At 35.6% G+C, this 18,419-nt stretch overlaps 1 protein-coding gene across 3 annotated transcripts in view; it reads left to right on the top strand.

Moving 5' to 3' along the window:
• The first annotated feature begins 364 nt into the window (after nucleotides 1-364).
• Nucleotides 365-18,419, top strand: part of UBA6 (ubiquitin like modifier activating enzyme 6) — an 82,882-nt gene continuing 64,827 nt past the window's right edge. For 2 of the 3 annotated variants that reach the window (XM_032400490.1, XM_032400488.1), the window contains exons 1-2: nucleotides 365-481; nucleotides 4,027-4,089. In XM_032400490.1, the coding sequence (XP_032256381.1) occupies nucleotides 411-481; nucleotides 4,027-4,089 (134 nt within the window). In that variant the 5' untranslated portion in view covers nucleotides 365-410. Of the gene's footprint in view, nucleotides 482-4,026; nucleotides 4,090-13,283; nucleotides 13,357-18,419 lie in introns of those variants that run through there. The other variant, XM_032400489.1, reaches the window with a different exon arrangement.

Raw genomic sequence — 18,419 nt, 5'->3', positions numbered from 1 at the left:
TCTGGAGCTACCTACTACAAAACTTTCGATTTTTTATTTATTAAATGAAGGGGCTTCCTCTTATTGCTATGCAACCCCATCACTTCGCTGGCCACTGGAATCTCTGTGCTTGGCCACAGAGCCAGAGGCACCGCGAAACTTCAGTGTTTCGGTCCATTAACATCCCCCCGAACCTCGGTCGCAGCCGGGCCGCTTTCGGCACACACCTGCGGCGAGGCCTATCCCGGTCCCCCGTGGCCACACCCAAACCGGAAACCAGGACGCCCCTGGGCTTGACGGGAAAGCTGAGGCCGGCCGCATGCTCCCCGGCCCCGCCCCCTCCGGTGATGTCACCACCCGCCCCTTGACCTCGCGGTCCCGCCCCCTTCCCTGCCTACCGGTAGCCTGCAGTGGCGACGTCTCTTGGAGGGATGGAGGCATCCGAGCCGGTGGCCACACCTCAGGGGGAAGAGGCGTCCTGCTCTTCCTGGGGGGCTGGCAGGTGAGGGAACGAGTGTGAGCGCGAAGGAGCGAGGGGTGGCGGGCGGGAGCCGGGCGCCGGCTTCTGCTGCTCCCGCTCGGGCGGATAGGGAGCGCGCGCGAGGCCGCGGAGCCGGGCAGAACCAGCCCTGGGAGGCGAGGGGAGCGCGCGGGGTGGGTGTGGCGTGGTGGGCTCGGACCTCTGCGGCTCCCGGCTTCGCTGAGGAGAAAGGCCACTTTTCGGTCCTTTTGCGCTTTCTCAGTTCCATTTGGGGTCTGCCATCTTCTCAGTCACTGGACGTGTCTGGGGGGAAGGGGCGCGGGGTGGAGCGGAGTGGAGCGGGCTCCGTCGAGTGTTCTGGCCCGGGTCGCTTGGTGTGAGCTTTCCAGCCCGGTTGCCAAACACCTTCCCTCCTTCTTTCCGTAAAATGAAAGCTAAGAGCGCCACTGTGCGGGATCCTGCACCGAGATCCTCCTCTGAAAACTATTACCAGAGGGAACTTGGTAATGATGAATCAGAGTCAGTCAGGACACCCTGAGGCCTCTGTTGACTACAGTTTAAAAAAAAAAAATCCAGGAAAAAACCCAGGAGTTACTCATTCTTATTTCCCAGTTGGTGTTAAGGTTTTTCACGTCTTTTGCACGCCTGCAAAATCAGGGGGGGAAATGTTCATGTGGTTCCTTTTCAGTCATCTCATAATTAATAAAGCGGTTAGTTACATACTCCCCACCACTAGAGTACAATATTCCAAAGATAGAAGTGATGGATATATGCTTTTGAGCTAGTCTGAGACTGTCCATAAACCTGTAGCTTTTTTGCTAGTTCAGACTGAAGGGATGTTTTCACTACCATGATATTGCCTGCCGACACATTTACTTGGGGGATATTATGTAATACAAACAAAACCTCCCCTTGTTTAAAGGATTTTTGATTGCCATATACATCTTATTACAAAAATGACTTTTGAAACATTCCAATAAGGCAGGATTTTCTGAAAAATAAGTGCCGGTCATATCATTAAGAGACAAGGCTGTTCAGAACGTAGCTGTTCTCATATTTACTTAAGAGCTTTGCCCACTATTGTCCTCCATGCAAGCAAGACAGCTAGTGAAAGTATACTAGGGATAAGAAAACTGTTTAATAGGAAATTTTGCTTATTTTCATATTTCATTACTGTGCCAAAACAGGGCATATTGTGTATATGTGTATTTTTATTAGACAGGTGATCTCCTAAACTACAGCTGTCTCCTGGTTTGCTCTCATAATTGCAATCAGAAATATTTCTAGTAGTTGGCCATGTATCACTTAGCTAGAAGCTGATAATATTTTGATTAACTCCATTTACAGATCTTTTGGCTTATATATCAATACCAGGCTTAGAAAACTGAATTCCAAGACCTAAATTTCGTGCTTTCACATTATTTTTAGAATCCTATAATTGACAATTAGAGCTTCCCAGTACATGGAATGGATTATACTTTTGCCAAGATGATATTGATCTTAGCTGTCACTGTGTCTCAGGCCAAAGTTCCCCACCTCTGCCTGGGAACCATTTCTGTTTCCCAGTGTTTATCCTATTTTCATTTTCATTTCATTTTTGTATGCCATGCTGTGAAAAAATTGAGCTATGGTAAATGATACATCACTACAAGTATATTTTATCATGCTAGTATGCTGCTTTTTAAAAATTTTTTTAAATTTCCTTAAGTAATCTCTACACCCATCATGGGGCTCAAATTCATAACCCTGAGATCAAGAGTCACACGATCTACCAACTGAACCAGCCTGGCGCCCCCCCCCTTTTTTTTAATTTTTAAAATTCATCCAACAGATACTTGAGTGCTTTCTTTATGCCTACAATGAGAAGCAGTAGGCAGTAGAGCATGGTGATCAAGAGCTAGACTGCTTAGGTTCAGATTCTGGCTCTACCATTTACCTACTCTAGAACCTTGGGCAGGTTATTTAAATTAACTTCTGTGAGCCTGTTTTTTTCCCTCTGTTCAGTGGAGTTGGTAATAGTGCCTGTCTCATTAAGTTGTAAGGGTTAACAGAGTTAGTACATCTAAAGCACTTAAAGCAATGTATGACACAGTGTTTGCTCTTAAATTATTAAGGGGTATTTGGAATTCTTAGCAGATCATATATTCTCTTGGGGAAGGCAAACAATAAACAATTAGTGATAAGTACTTTGAAGAAAATACAGCAGTTAATGAGTTAGGGAGTGACCTAAGGAGAAGACACATTTCATTGAAAGGCTGATAGAGTGGTCTATGTAATATTGTGAGGCAATATTTTAATTGAGACTTAAATGATAAGAGTCAGCTATTCAGAGATCTAAAGGAGGAACACTTCCAAGCAGAGGGAATAGCAAGTGTAAAAACTGAAGTGATAGCATGCTTGGCTTTTTGAGGAACAGCAAGTAGGCCAGTGTGGCTGAAGATGGTAAGAGGGAAAGTAGTGGGAGTTGTGATTGAAGAGGTAGTTGGGAGATAGAACACCTAAGCCCTTTTGAGCATGGTAAAGTGTTTAAATTTTTTTAAAAGATTTTATTTATTTAAGAGAGAGAGAGGGAGCGGGGGGAGGGGCAAAGGGAGAGGTAGAAGCAGACTCCCTGCTGAGCTGGGAGCCCGCTCCTGTCAGCCTGCTCCTAGGCCCTATCCCAGGACCCTGAGATCATGACCTGAGCCAAAAAGGCAGATGCTTAACCAACTGAGCCACCCAGGCGCCCCAGGTGTTTAAATTTTATTCAAAGAGTAAAGGATATTTACTGAAGGATAGTTCTAAGTTGAAGAATATCTGACTGCATTCTAAAAAATTTAGGCTGTAAAATAGAAAATAAACTGAAGGGGGAGGGCAATAGTAGCACCAGAGAGACTAGTTAGGAGGGCTTTGAAATAGTTCAGATGAAATATGATAATGGTTTGACCTGAGGCTGTACTAGCACACAGATGGAGAAAATGAGGGAACAAGCTAAGAAGATCTCTAGATTCTGGGCCTGAGCAAGTGAGTAAATGGTGGTACCAGTGAGTTGGTAAAGACTGGGAAAGAATAGAGTAAGCGGAGAGAATTAAATTCTGTTTTGGGCTTGTTATGTTCATGAAACCAATTAAACATCAGAAAAGAGAGATTGTTCTAGCAGATGTGGAAAATCTGGATGTCAGAAGAGAGATCAAACATAGAAAAATAAGTTTAGATATCATCAGTATATGGTAAATTCCATGTGTATTAGATTAGAGAGAGTATGTATATTAGAGAAGTTGTATGGGGCACTCCAACAAAATTGCTAAAATACAGATCCATCAGAATATACGTAAAACAACATCTGATAACACCTAAGAATAAAACTGCAGGCTGTAATCTTACAATACACACAGAGTAGGCAGTCAGTGAATTTAATTTTGACCTATTTTTAAAATGGAAATAAAGGGGTGGAAAATAAAATATATATCTGGTTTGTAAAATCCCCTTTAGTAACTGCCATGTATAATTGAATATTAGATTATAGAATGTGAATATTGAATAACCATACTTGCCCTTATAAGTTGTGTTGTTGTTTTTTTTTCCAGTACAAATACAAATTTGCCCATTGTATCAGCAGAATCTGTGGAGATTGATGATGCATTATACAGGTGAGAACCTTATGGAAACTGAAACTTAACTTTACTCATTTATCGTTCTGAAGTAATGGAATACTGTATTTGAAAATACCATTAGGCCTATGCAGAGTTTTGTAAATACATCCTAAGAGTTTCTCTGAGATTAAAATTGGGGTTTTCTCTGATTTTTTTTTTTTTTTTTCTGTAATCTGAAAACTCGAGTAATATTTAAATCTCAGTTGCTTTAGGTTTAGGTGATATGGCTAAGAATGATTTTGTCACCCACTGTAAAATATTCCTCTTGTTTTTGGACAGGAGTACATGTTTATGTTCTTGATAGTGCAGGAGTCTCATGAAAAACAGTCCATTTCACCTCAGTTATACGGTAACATCTAGAGAATATATTTATTTCAGTGTAATCTCATTAACAACATTGCATGTTTGCACTATAAAGACAGCAAGTAAGTATTATGTGGTTGAAGGTGATTTGAATGGAATTTAGTGAGTTTCTTTTTTACTGTATCTTTTCATGAAATCAAAATATTTTTATTAGAATTAAAGAGAAATTAAAAATATATGTATTGCTAGCACCTTTTTTTTTTTTAAGTTATTGATTTATTTGTTTAAGTAACCTCTACATCCAACATGGGACTTGAACTCAGGACCCCAAGATCAAGAGTCGCATGTTCTTCCAACTGAACCAGCCAGGTGCCCCTATATTGCTATCACTTCTAAGACATTTTTTTAATACTTCAAGTTGTTTGTATGGAAGATAGTATAATCTCAGTTTTAAAGTTTTTAGATTTCCTCTTTCTATAATTATGAAAAATAGATTTTATATAGATAGAATTTGGAATAATGGGCTATTTATTTTGAATTCTTCATATTTTGTGTGGGATGCAGAGTCAATCTTGGGCATTTTAGGATGAGCTGAATCAACCTAGTAGGTTGATTTCAATTAGTTTTGTGCTGTACACTTGGAAAAAGAGATAAAAGATTAAACTTAATTTTGCTTTGTGAAAATTGTTTTACCGTATGGTTTCCTGATTATAAATATACTTTAGAAATCACCTTAAGTTTGGACTCTTAATCTATAATTATGATGTTCTTAACGTCCTTTTGATCATATTCTTGGGATAACAAATGGCAGCTTCTTGGAGTAGCATTGGCTAATTTTATTCATTGTTTAGTTACAATCCTTATGAAACTTTTTTATATCCCTCCAACCCTGTAATGGCTGATTAATGATCATAATTTTCAGTAAACCAGAGATTAAATTTTCCATTTGCAATGTTGCATAAGTAGGGCTGCAGTTTGCTTGAGTGAAAAATATAGAATGTAGTAGTTTATATACGATCAGGTATTGCTGGATCATAAAGTAGTTCTATTTTTAATTTTTGGGGGAACCTCCATACTGTTTTCCATAGCAGCTAGACCATTTTACATTCTTACCAACAGTGCACAAGGATTCCATTTTCTCCATAGTCTTACCTTTTTATTTTCTGGCATTTTGTTTTTTATAATGGCCATCCAAACTGGTGTCAGGTGATATCTCATTGTGGTTTTGCATTTCCTTGACAATTAGTGATGTAGAGCACTTTTTCATACCTGTTGGCCGTTTTTGTCTTTGGAGAAATGTCTGTTCTAGTCCTGGCTCATTTTTCAATCATATTCCTTGGGGGGGTTTTGCTATTGAGTTGTAGTTCCGTATATAATTAGGATAGTAACCTCTTACCAGATACATGGTTTGCAAATATTCTCTCTCATTCTGTAGTTTGCCTTTTCACTTCATTGACTGTCTCCTTTGCTGCGAGTTTGAGGTGGTCCCACTTGTCTACTTTTGCTTTTATTGCCTGTGCTTTTGGTATCATATCCAGGAAATTCTTGCCAAGACCAATGTTAAGAAACTTTTCCCCTATGTTTTCTTCATAAGTTTTATAGTTTGGAGTATTAGATTTAAGTCTTTAATCCATTTTGAGTTGATTTTATATGTGGTTTAAGGTAAAGGTCCAATTTCATCTTTTACATGCAGAAATCCAGTTTCGCCAATACCATGTATTAGCCCCAACTTTCCTTTTCCTCTACACTGGCCATACTAGACTACTTTCTTACCAAACACAGTTTATGCTTTTACACTTAATTGTCTTTTCCTTGGTTGCCTTTTTGTGCTTTAACAGCACTCAACACCATTAGATCCCTTTTCCTGCCTCCCTCTTCCCCATTCCCAAGCTTAATTAAATGCTACCAAATCTACTCAGTAACCTAAGCTAGAAACCTTGGTATCATCTTAGATTATTCCCTATCTGTCATCCTCCAAATTCAATTTTTTAAAAATCCTTTTAGTTCTTTCTAAACAAATCTTAATTCCAACTCTGATTCTCTCTCCCTGCATTCAGCATCTCTCAGTTGAACTACTATAATAGTCTCTTATGTGATCTCTTTAGACCTAATGAATCTCTAATCCGCCTTCCATACTTTATTCAAAGTGATATTTTTCAAATTTACTTAAAAAGCCCCGGCTTCTCTGTTTAAAATACTTATATAGTTCCCTATCATTTACATTTGTGAAGCCAAACTGTATAGTATGCATTTAAGTCTCCTTTCTGTACAACATAACAGTGGCTGAGAGGATAATCTTTGGTATGAGATCTGAATTTGAATTATCCTTCATCATTTAAGAGTGTATGATCTTAAGTTACTTAACCTCTTAAGTCTGATTTTTCTTTCATTCATTTATTTTTTCATACATTCATCCATTCAACAAATATTTAAGGAGAAAAATGTATACAGATTGCAAATTAATCATGAAGAATAGTGCCTAGGAGCTCAATAATTTCTAGTTACTATTTACTGTTTACTGTGAGTTATGGCCATATCTTTCTTTTTAGTGTCCATGTCACTCCTTACTACTTTACCCTTTAACATCCTGTTCTTTAGCTTTGTCGAACTATATGTATACATTGTCAGAGTCTAGGATTTGATATTACCCTACTTAAAACTTAAAAGCTAACCTATTATTGTTTAGTGAATGCTGACAGAAGATGTTAAACTTCAGAGTCAGAGACAAAGGACTTCATTACTTACAATACAGAAATTAGCATGCCTATTAGGATGGTGGTGGTTCCCCTTGCTCCCAAGTCCCATACGGGCAATGCCATGGGCCCAGATGGATTCTTTGTAGGTAATGCATTTACATCACAGCTAAAATACACTGCATTTGGGGGACCCACCATTTTATGTCAAACAGTAAGCAAGCCTGCTCTTTGTCTTAGAGAAAGACTGACCTCATCCCTCAATTTTATGTGCTGCAAACATGACCCTAAGAAAAGGCCCAAGTAAAGAACAGTCCGATCCTTGCCTGCTAGGCATATCTAGAGAAACATGGAATGTGAACGACCCATGAAGGAGTGTCTTCCAACGTAAAAACATGTTTTTTCACTGTTATTGAGGTGTAACTGATGTATAATAAACTGTACATATTTAAAGTATACAATTTGATGTGTTTTGACATAATGTATATATTAATGAAATCACCATAGTAATATAGATAATGAATATATCCATCACACCCAGACATTTTCTTTGTGCCCCTTGGTAATCCTCCTCCCTTCTCTCTCCATCTATCTACCATTTCCCCAGGCAACCACTGATCAGTTTTTTGTCACTATAGAGTACTTTGCATTTTCTAGAATTTTATATAAATGGAATTGTACAGTATGTACATATTTTGGGGGGAGAGGGTCTGGCTTCTTTCACTAAGCATAATGATTTTGAAATTCATCTGTATTGTCTTATCACTAATTTGTTCCTTTTTATTGCTGAGTTGTATTCTAGCATATGGATATACTACAATTTATTTAACCATTTTTTAAAAATTTTTTATTTAAATTCAATTTAACATATACCGTATTATTAGTTTCAGAGGTAGAATTCAGTGATTCATCAGTTGCATACAATACCCAGTGCTCATTATTTCAAGTGCCCTCCTTCATGTCCATCACCCAGTTACCCCATCCCCCTACCCATCTCCCCTCCAGCAATCCTCAGTTTGTTCCCTATAGTTAAGAGTCTCTTATGGTTTGCCTCCCTCTCTGTTTTTCTTATTTTTCCTTCCCTTAACTGTTGATAAGCATTTGGGTTGTTTCCAGGTTTGCGTTATTACAAATAAGGCTGCTATGAGAATTTATATACAAGTTTTAGGGTCAACATATGTTTTCATTCACTCTTTGATAAACACCTCAAAGTAAATGTCTGGGATGTATGGTAGGTGTATTTTTTTAACTTTTTAAGAAATGCCAAGCTGTTTTCCAAAGTGGTTGTACCATTTTACATTTCTACCAGTAGTGTATGAGAGTTTGAGTTACCCCACATGTTTACTCACCACCTGAAATGGTCAGGTCTTTTTTAATTTTAGGCATTCTAGTATGTGTATAGTAGTATTACATTGTGGTTTTAATTTGTATTTCCATAATGACTAACGATCGTGGGCATCTTTTCATGAGCCTATTTGCTACCTATCTTTAGGGAAATATCTATAAATCTTTTGCTTCTCTTTTTTTTATTAGCTTGTCTATCTTAATGAGTTCTTTATATACTATATATATCATGTCCTTTTTGTTATATGTGGTTGCAAATATTTTCTCCTACTAGTTTGTGGCTTGTCTTTTACTTTTCATAACAATGTCTTTGGCAGAGCAAAATTTTAAATTCTGATCAGACACAATTGATGTATTTTTGGTCCTGTTTTTTAAATATTTGCAAAACTCAAGGATACTTAAGATTTTCTCTGATGTTATCTTCTTGAAGTTTCATAGTATTAACTCTTAAACTTAAGTCTATGATCCATTTTAAGTTAATTTTTTTATAATGTGAGGTGAAGGTCAGAGTTTTATTTTTTTCCATATAGCACTAATGTTTTAGCACCCCAGTTGAAGGTTATCCATCCTCTTTGAATTCCCTGGGTCTCTGTCTTTGGCAGAATTCAATAGAGTATATATCTGTTGATTTATTTCTGGAATCTTCTTTTTCAGTAATCTCTGTGTTTCACTTTACAACAACATCACACACTGCCTTGCTTACTATAGCCCTGTCATAAATCTTGGAATCTGGGAGTGTAATTCCTCCAACTTTGATCTTCTTTAGCAGAGTTAGTTTGGGTCTTCTGTGTCCTTTGAACGTCCACATACATTTGAGAATCAGCTTGTTGATTCTTTAAAAAAAATCCTACTGGAATTTTGTTTGCGTTTGTGTTGAATCTGTAGTTCAATTTTGGGAATGTCAACATTTTGACAGTATTGAATTTAAGATCCATTAATAAACACCGTATGTCAATTTATTTCTTTAGTGTCTCCTAGTAGTGTTATATAATTAACAGTGCAGAGATCTTGCGCAGCTTTTATCAAATTTATCCCTAAGTAATTTGCATTTTTATACTGTTGTAAATGGTCATTTTTAAATTTCAATTACCAGTTATTCATTATTCTTAAATTCAAGCTCAATTGATTTTTGAATAATTATTCTTATCCAGCAAGCCTGCTAAACTTACCCCCTAGTTCTAGTAAATTTTTTCGTAAACTCCATAGGATTTTCTAACAGACATTTTGTTTGAAAATAAAGAAGTTTTACTTCCTCCTTTCCATTGTAGATGCCTTTTAATTCTTTGTCTTATCACAGTGGTTGGAACATCCAATACAGTGTTAAGTGGAAGTGGTAAAGGTGAACAGCCTCACTTTGTTCTTGATGTTCGTTGGAAAACATTCATTCTTCCATGGTGGAGTATGTTGTTAGCTGTAGGTTTTTCATAGATGCCCTTTATTAGGATGAAGAAATTTCCTTTTGTTACTGGTTTGCTTAGAGTTTTTTTTTTTTTTAAGTCAGAAATGGGTATCGAGTTTGTCAAATACTTTTACTTCATTCATTGAGGTGATTATATGGATTTTCTTTTAGTCTTTTAATGTAGTGAATTATAATGATGGCTTTTAGATTATGATATGCCCCTTGCATTCCAGTTCTAGGATGAAACCCATTTGGTCATGATGTACTTTTACATATATGTATAAAAATTTTGTTAAGAATCTTTGCAACTGGTTATCTAAGACTGGTAAATCACTGAACTCTAGCTCTGAGACTGATAATACTCTATATGTTAATTAGTTGAACTTAAATTAAAAAATGGAAAAAAAGAATTTTTGCATCTGTGTATGTGAGGGATATTGTTGTGGAGTATTTTTTAATTCAATGATTTTGTGTTTTGATATCAGGGTAATGCTGATCTCATAGAATGAGCTGAGTATTTCTTCAAATTTCTAGAAAGTGTGTGTAAAATTGGTATTATTTCTTCCTTAAATTTTTGGTAGAAATAACAATGGAGTTTGGAGTTTTCTTTGTGGAAAAGTTTTTAACTACAAATATAACATCTAATAGACATGATAACATTCACGTAATATACAGTTGACCCTTAGCATAGGTTTAAACTGCTCAGGTCCTTGTGGATGTTTTTCAATCAATATATTGGAAATTTTTTTGAAAATTTACAACAGTTTGAAAAAATTTAAACCACACAGGCTAGAAATACTTAAAAATTAACAAAAAGGTATGTCATTAATGTATAAAATATATGTAGAGACTAGTCTGTATTATGATTTACTACCATAAAATACACACAAACCTATTATTTAAAAAATTTATCAAAACTTATACACACAGAGAATATACATGGTGCCATTTGTAGTCAAGAGAAAGGTAAACCAACATAAAAATGCAGTATTAAATTATAACTGCATAACTAATATAACACTGTATGTTAACTAATGGGAATTAAAATAAAAACTTAAAAAATTATGACTACATAAAATTAACTGTAGTGCATACTGTACTAGTGTAATAATTTTGTAGCCACCTCCTATTGCTATTGTGGTAAGCTCAAGTGTTGGCGAGGATCCCCTTAAAACACCATGTGATGCTAATCATCTTAGTGTGCACAGTTTCTCTCTTCAGTAAATTGTGTATCAGTAAAAAGTGATCTCACGGTTCTCACATATTTTTCATTGTGTTTAGTAGAATACTGTAAACCTTGAATAACACTATGGGTCCCATACAGAGTGTCACTAATGATGCTGGAAGCACTCCCTAGAAGTAGAGAAAAGCCATGACATTACAAGAAAAAGTTGAACTACCTGATATGTACCATAGATTGAGGTCTGCAGCTGTGGTTGCCTGCCATTTCAAGATAAATAAATGCAACATAAGGACCATTGTTAAAAAGGAAAGAGAGAGAAAGAGAAAGAAAGAAAGGGAAGAGGGAAGGGAAAGAGTTAGTGAAGCTGAAGCTGCAGGTCCACCAGCAGGCACAAAAACCTTGTACTTTTTGCAAAATACCTTTTTATCTTGTATTGAAAATGCAGCTTTTATGTGGATATGAGAGTTGCTCTAAGAAAAACATGCTTATACACTTTAATATGATTTGAGAAAAAGCAAAGTCATAAGACAACTAAAGCAAAAAGAAGGTGAAGGATCTAAAGCTGGAGAATTTAATGCCAGCAAAGGATGGTTTGATAATTTAGAAAGAGACTTGGCTTAAAAAATGTCAAGGTAACAGGAGAAGCACTTGCTGAACAAGAGGCAGCAGTTGAGTTCCAGAAAGCCTTTCAGAAAATCATTGTGGAGAAAGAATATCTACCTAAACGCAGATGAAAGTGTCCTATTCTGGAAAAAAAAATAATGCCACAAAGAACATTTATTAGTAAGGAAGAGAAACAAGCACCAAGATTTAGGGCAGGAAGGGATAGGCTAACTCAGCTATTTTATGCAGATGCAGTTGGGTTTATGATTAGCACTGCCCTTACCTATAAAGCTGCTAACCCCCCTCTCCACCCTTGAGCCTTAAAGCAAAAAAGTAAACACCAGCCGCTAGTCTTTTGGTTGTACAACAAAAAGGCCTGGACGTAAAACTCTTTATCCTGAATTGGTTCCATCGATGTTTTGTCCCCGAAGTTAGGAAGTACCTTGCCAGTAAGGGACTGTCTTTTAATATTCTTTTGATATTGGACAATGCTGTTGGCCACCCAGAACCCTATGAGTTCAATACGAAAGGCATCAAAGTGGTCTACTTGCCCCCAAATACAACATCTCTAATTCAGCCTCTAGATCGGGGGGGAGGGGGGGGGATCATAAGACCTTTAAGGCTCATTACACATGGTACTCTATTGAAAGGATTGTTAATGCCATGGGCTAGAAACCCAATAGAGAGAACATCTGGGGAAGGATTACAGCATTGAACATACCATTATTATAGAAAATGCCAGGAAAGCATTCAGGCCCGGAACAGTAAATTCCTACTGGAGAAAGCTGTGTGTAGATGTTGTACATGACTTCACAGGATTTATGACAGAGTGAATCAAGGAAATTAGGAAAGAGATTGTAGATATGGTAAAAAAAAAAAGGGGGGGGGCAGGTGACGGGTTTCAAGATACGGATTTTGGAGAAATTCAAGAGCTAATAGACACCATACCAGAGGAATTAACAGAAAATGACTTGATGGAAATGAGTACTTCCAAAACAGTGCCAGGTGATGTGGAAGAAGATGAAGAAGCACTGCCAGAAAACCGATTGACATTTGACAATGTGGCAGAAGAGTTCTGGTTATTTAAGACTGCTTTTGACTTCTTATATGACATGGACTCAGAATCTGTGATACGGGCACTGAAACTAAAGCAAATTGTGGGAGGAGGATTGGTACCATATAAAAACAAATTTAGGGAAATTAAAAAGTAAAAAACAGACAAATCATGATGTATTTCCATAAAGTTACACTGAATGTGCTTGTATCTCTTGCCTACCCTTTTCCCTCCTCCACTTCTACGTCTGCTACCCTGAGGCAGCAAGACCACCCCTCCTATTCCTCCTCCTATTCAGTATGAAGGTAATGAGAATGAAGACCCTTATGATCTGCTTTCACTTAATGAATAGTAAATGATCACTGTGCTGCACAGTTAATAAACTGATCTGTTGTGTGTGTGTGTGTGTGTCTTTATATGAAAAACTATTAACTGTACAGAAAGAACTGAATGAGGCATTTTTGTCATCATCATCATCATCTAAGTATTCATTGTGTAGAATATCATGTACAAAACTCAGAAGTGGCTAGCCTATCCTTACATAGGCATAAGGTGAATATGTAATACAAAATTAATGTGTTATCTTACTGTTTCATATCTTTGCCTTCAAAGAATTGCATTACTCTACAATATGACCCCTTCTCTCTCATCATTGGAGAAACTGCTTATCAGCTTCTCAATACAAGTAAGTGGGTTTTTTAGAAAATGTAACAATGTTTCCAATACTGTCTAGATGTATGACTACCGTAATACATGCCATAAAAATTTTGTAAAGATTTTCTCATTAGTATATAAGCTAGGCTACCATGAAGCAATTGAATCAGTTATGCTAGGCTACCAAAAGCAATCCTATTGCTTCTGCTTTGTTTTTAATACATGGATTGTTAAACTTATAAATAAATATGGATTCTTTTTCACTTTATCTTTTTACTTTAATGTCTAATGTTAATAATACATATAACATCTACAGTGTTTTGTATCATGTAAGACAGCATTGATATAGATACTGACAGATGATTCATCTTATAAGCAGATGATAATTTACTGTATCAATAAATACAGTACAGTACTATAAATGTATTTTCCTTATGATTTTCTTAATAACATTTTCTATAGCTTACTTCATTGTAAGAATATGGTATATAATACACAGAACATACAAAACATGTTAATTGACTGTTGTTGTTACTGGTAAAGCTTCCAGTCAACACTAGGCTATTACTAGTTAAGTTTTTGTGAGTCAGAAGTTATGCACAGATTTTTGACTGTGTGGAGGGTTGGTACCCCTAACCCCAACATTAAGAGTTAACTGCCTTTTTCTCTGAATGAGCTTTGAGAGTTTGTCTCTTTTGGAGAATATGTTTGTATCTTAGTGGTTGAACTTAGTGGCATAAAATTGCTTGCAATTTTCCCTGAATACCCTTTTTAATGTCTGTAGAATCTGAAATGATGTTCCTTCACTCATTTCTCTTACTGGTCCAGTAATTTTTCTTTTTTCCTGATCATTCTGGCTAGAGGTTTATTGATTTTATTTTAATCTCAAAGAACCAGCTTTTAGTTTAATTGATTTTCCATATTATTTTTCTGTTTTATATCTCGGTGATTTCCTTTCTTTTTGGGATTTTTCTTCTGCTTACTTTGATATTAATTTGCTTTTCTTTTTTAATTAAGTTTTTTTATTTAAATTCTAGTATAACTAACTGTTATATTAATTTAGGTGTACAGTATAGTGATTCAGTAATTCTATACATTATTCAGTGCTCATCAGAATAAGTATACTCTTTAATACCTATCACCTATTTCACCCATCTCCCCACCCCCAACGCCCTCCCTCTGGTAACCATCAGTTTGTTCTCTATAGTCTGTCTCTTTTTTTTTTCCTTAAATTTGTTGTTTCTTAAATTCCACTTGAGTGAAATCATATGGTATTTGCCTTTCTCTGTCTTATTCTGCTTATCCTTATACTCTCTAGCTCTATCCATGTTGTAGGAAATGGCATGATTTTTCGTGGCTAACTGATATCCCATTTTATATATGTACCTCATCTTCTTTATCCATTCATCTATCGATGGACAGTTGGGCTGCTTCCATAATTTGGCTGTTGTAAATAATGCTGCAAGAAACAGGTGCATGTATCCCTTTGAATTAGTGTTTTTGTATTTTATGGGTAAATAACCAGTCGTTCGATTAATGGATAGTAGGATAGTTGTTTTTAACTTTCTGAGGAACCTCCATATTGTTTTCCACAGTGGTTGCACCAGCTTGTATTCCCACAAACAGTGCCTGAGGGTTCCTTTTTCTCCACATCCTCACCAACACTTGTTTCTTGTGTTTTTGATTTTAGCTATTCTGACAGGTGTGAGGTGATCTGTCCTTGTAGTTTTGATTTGCATTTCCCTGACGATGAGTGATGTTAAGCTACTTTTTGTGTGTCTGTTAGCCATCTATATGTTGTCTTTGGAGAAAAGTTTGTTTGTGTCCTCTGACCATTTTTAAATTGGATTATTTGGGGGTTTGGGGGTGTTGAGTTGTATAAGTTCTTTATATATTTTATATACTAGCCCTTTATCAGATATGTAATTTGCAAATATCTTGTCCCACTCAGTAGGTTGCTTTTTAGTTTTGTTGATTATTTCCTTCACTGTGCAGAAGCTTTTTATTTTGTTGTAGTTCCAAGAGTTTATGTTTGTTTTTATATCCCTTGCCTCAGGAGACATATCTGGAAAAAATGTTCCTATGGGCAGTGTCAGAGACATTACTGCCTGTGTTCTCTTCTAGGATTTTTATGGTTTCAGGTCTTTTATCCATTTTGAATTTATTTTTGTGTTTGGTGTAAGAAAATGGTCCAGTTTCATTCTTTTGCATGTTGCTGTCCAGTTTTCCCATCACTATTTGTTGTCTTTTTCCCATTGGATATTCTTTTCTCCTTTGTTGACGATTAACTGACCATATAATTGTGAGGTCATTTCTGGGTTTTCTATTCTATTTCATTGATCCATGTTTTAATTTTTGTGCCAGTACCATACAGTTTTGATTACTACAGCTTCATAATATAACTTGAAGTCTGGAATTGTGATACCTCCAGTTTTGTTTTTCTTTTTCAAGATTGCTTTGGCTATTGGGAGTCTTTTGTGGTTCCATACAAATTTTAGGATTGTTTGTTGTAGTTCTGTGAAAAATGCTGTTGGTATTTTGATAGGGAATCTAAATCTGTAGATTGCTTTGGTAGTGTAGATATTTTAACAGTATTTGTTCTGTCAGTCCATGAGTATGAAATGTCTTTAATTTCAATTTATTTCATCGGTGTTTTATACTTGTCAGAGTACAGGTCTTTCACTTCTTTGGTTAAGTTTATTCCTAGATATTTTATTATTCTTGGTGCAGTTATAAGTGGGATTTTTTTTCTTAATTTCTCTTTTTTCTACTTGGTTATTAGTGTATAGAAATGCAGCAGATTTCTGTATGCTGATTTTGTATCTTGCAACTTTACTGAATTCATGTATCAGTTCTAGTTTTTTGGTGGAATCTTTAGGGTTTTCTATATATAGTATCGTATCATCTGCAAATAGTGGAAGTTTTACTTCTTACCAATTCTTACCAATTTGGATGCCTTTTATTTCATTTTGTTCTCTGATTGCTGTGGCTAGCACTTTTAGTACTTTGTTTGAATAAAAGTGGTGAGAGTGGATATGTTTGTCTTATTCCTGACCTTAGGGGAAAAGCTCAGTTTTTTCCCTTCAGGTATGATGTTCGCTATGGGTTTTTCATATAAGGTCTTTATTATGTTGAGATATGTTCCCCTCTAAACCTACTTTGTTGAGAGTTTTAATCATGAATGGATGTTGTACTTTGTCAAATGCTTTTTCTGCATCTATTGAAATGATCATAATGGTTTTTATCCTTTCTATTGCTGGTGTGATGTTCTTTTTCTAATTTCTTAAAGTGGAAGTTGAGATGATCAATTTTTGAGATCTTTATTCTTTAGTAATATGTCCATTTCATGCTAAAAATGTCCCTCTAAACACTGCAGTCTATGTGTCTCACAGGTATGTCTTCATTTTCATTCATTTCAGAAAACTTTATAACTTTTTTTGATTTTTTTTTTTTTTTTGACTCATAGGTCATTTAAAAGTGTATTATTTGGCTTCCAAATATTGAGAGATTTTCAGAGATCTTTCTGTTTTTAATCTCTAATTCAGTTCCATTGGTATCAGTGGATAAGCTTTGCATGACTTCATTTTTTTTTTTTTTTAGTGTTTTGCTATAGAATATGGTCTATTTTGTCATTGTTCTATGTGCATTTGAAAAAATGTGTGTTCTGTTGTTTGTTGGATTGTCCTATCAATGTCAAATTGATTGATCGTGTTTTTCAGGTATTCTATATCATAAATGATTTTCTGTCTAGTCTTTATACCAATTATTGAGAAAGGGATGTTGTCTTTCATTTTGTGTTTGAACATTTCTCATTTCAGTTCTGTCAGTTTTTGCTTTGTATAGTTTGAGCTTCTGTTATTAGTGCATAAACTTTTAGAATTGTTATGTGCTCTTGATGTACTGACCCTTTATCATTTTGAAATGGCCCTCTTTATCCTGGTAGTTTTCTTTGTTCTGAAATCTATTTGTCTAATATTAATAGAGCCACTCCAGTTTTCTCTTTGTTATTGGTAGCATGGTTTATCTTTTTACACTCATTTACTCTTATTTGTGTATTTAAATTTTGGCTCCTTGTAAATAGAATATAGTTGGGTTTTTCTTTTATTCAGTCTGCCAATCTTTGTCTTTTAATTGGAGTGTTTAGACGATTTACATTTAATGTGAAACAGTGATACCATTTTGCTTTCTAATTGTCTGATCTCTTACTGGTTTTCCCTTTTTTCCTGTGGTTTTTTTTTAATAGTTGAGCATTTTTTATTATATTTCATCTCCTTTGTTGCCATATTATATACTTATGCTTTGTTTTGTGATTACTTTAGGGTATGTAGCATATATCTTTAATATATTACAGTGTATGTTAAAATAATCTGTCACTTCCTGTATGGTATGGGGATGTAACAACAATATAATTCCATTTCTCGTATCCCAGGATTTCACTCATTGTTGTCTTACATTTTACTTCTACATGTTACAGATTTGCAATTCATTATTGTTTTGGGCTTAAATAGTCAACTCTTTAAAAGAGAATTTTTAAATAACAAGAAAGGGTTTTTGTATTTATCCATATATTTGTCATTTGTGGTATTCTCTATTCCTTTGTGTAAGTTAAGATTTCCATCTAGTATCATTTTCCATCTCCCTGAGGATTTAGTGTAACATTTCTTATTGTGAAGGTCTGTCAGCATTGAATTCTTTCAGTTTTTGTATGTCTAAAAAACTCTCTACGTTCTTTTTTGAAATTGAGTACAGAATTCCACATTGGCAGTTTTTTTCCTTTCAGTGCTTTTAAAATGTTGGGCCACCGTTTCTGATCTGTAGTGCTTCCTGGGAGAAAGTCAATTGTCATTCTTATCTTTTCTCTGTAAATAATATGCCCTATTTTCTCTGATTGCTTTTAATATTATCTCTTCACCCTGGTTTAAACAATTGTGATATGCCTTGGTGTAGTTTCCTTCATATTTCTTATTTTTCGATTTGTTCACATTGTGGTCTGTGAGTTGATTGATTGTATTCCTGGAAAAATTTTAGCCATTAGATCTTTAAATATATTTTTATCTCTTTTTCTCCAGTCTCTTTCAGGGATTCTAATTGTTG

The sequence above is a fragment of the Phoca vitulina genome, unplaced genomic scaffold (genome assembly GCF_004348235.1).
Source record: "Phoca vitulina isolate PV1807 unplaced genomic scaffold, GSC_HSeal_1.0 scaffold3, whole genome shotgun sequence".
NCBI lineage: Eukaryota > Metazoa > Chordata > Mammalia > Carnivora > Phocidae > Phoca > Phoca vitulina.
The sequence above is the reverse complement of the archived record's forward strand: the minus strand, read 5'-3'. Positions and strand labels throughout refer to the sequence as shown.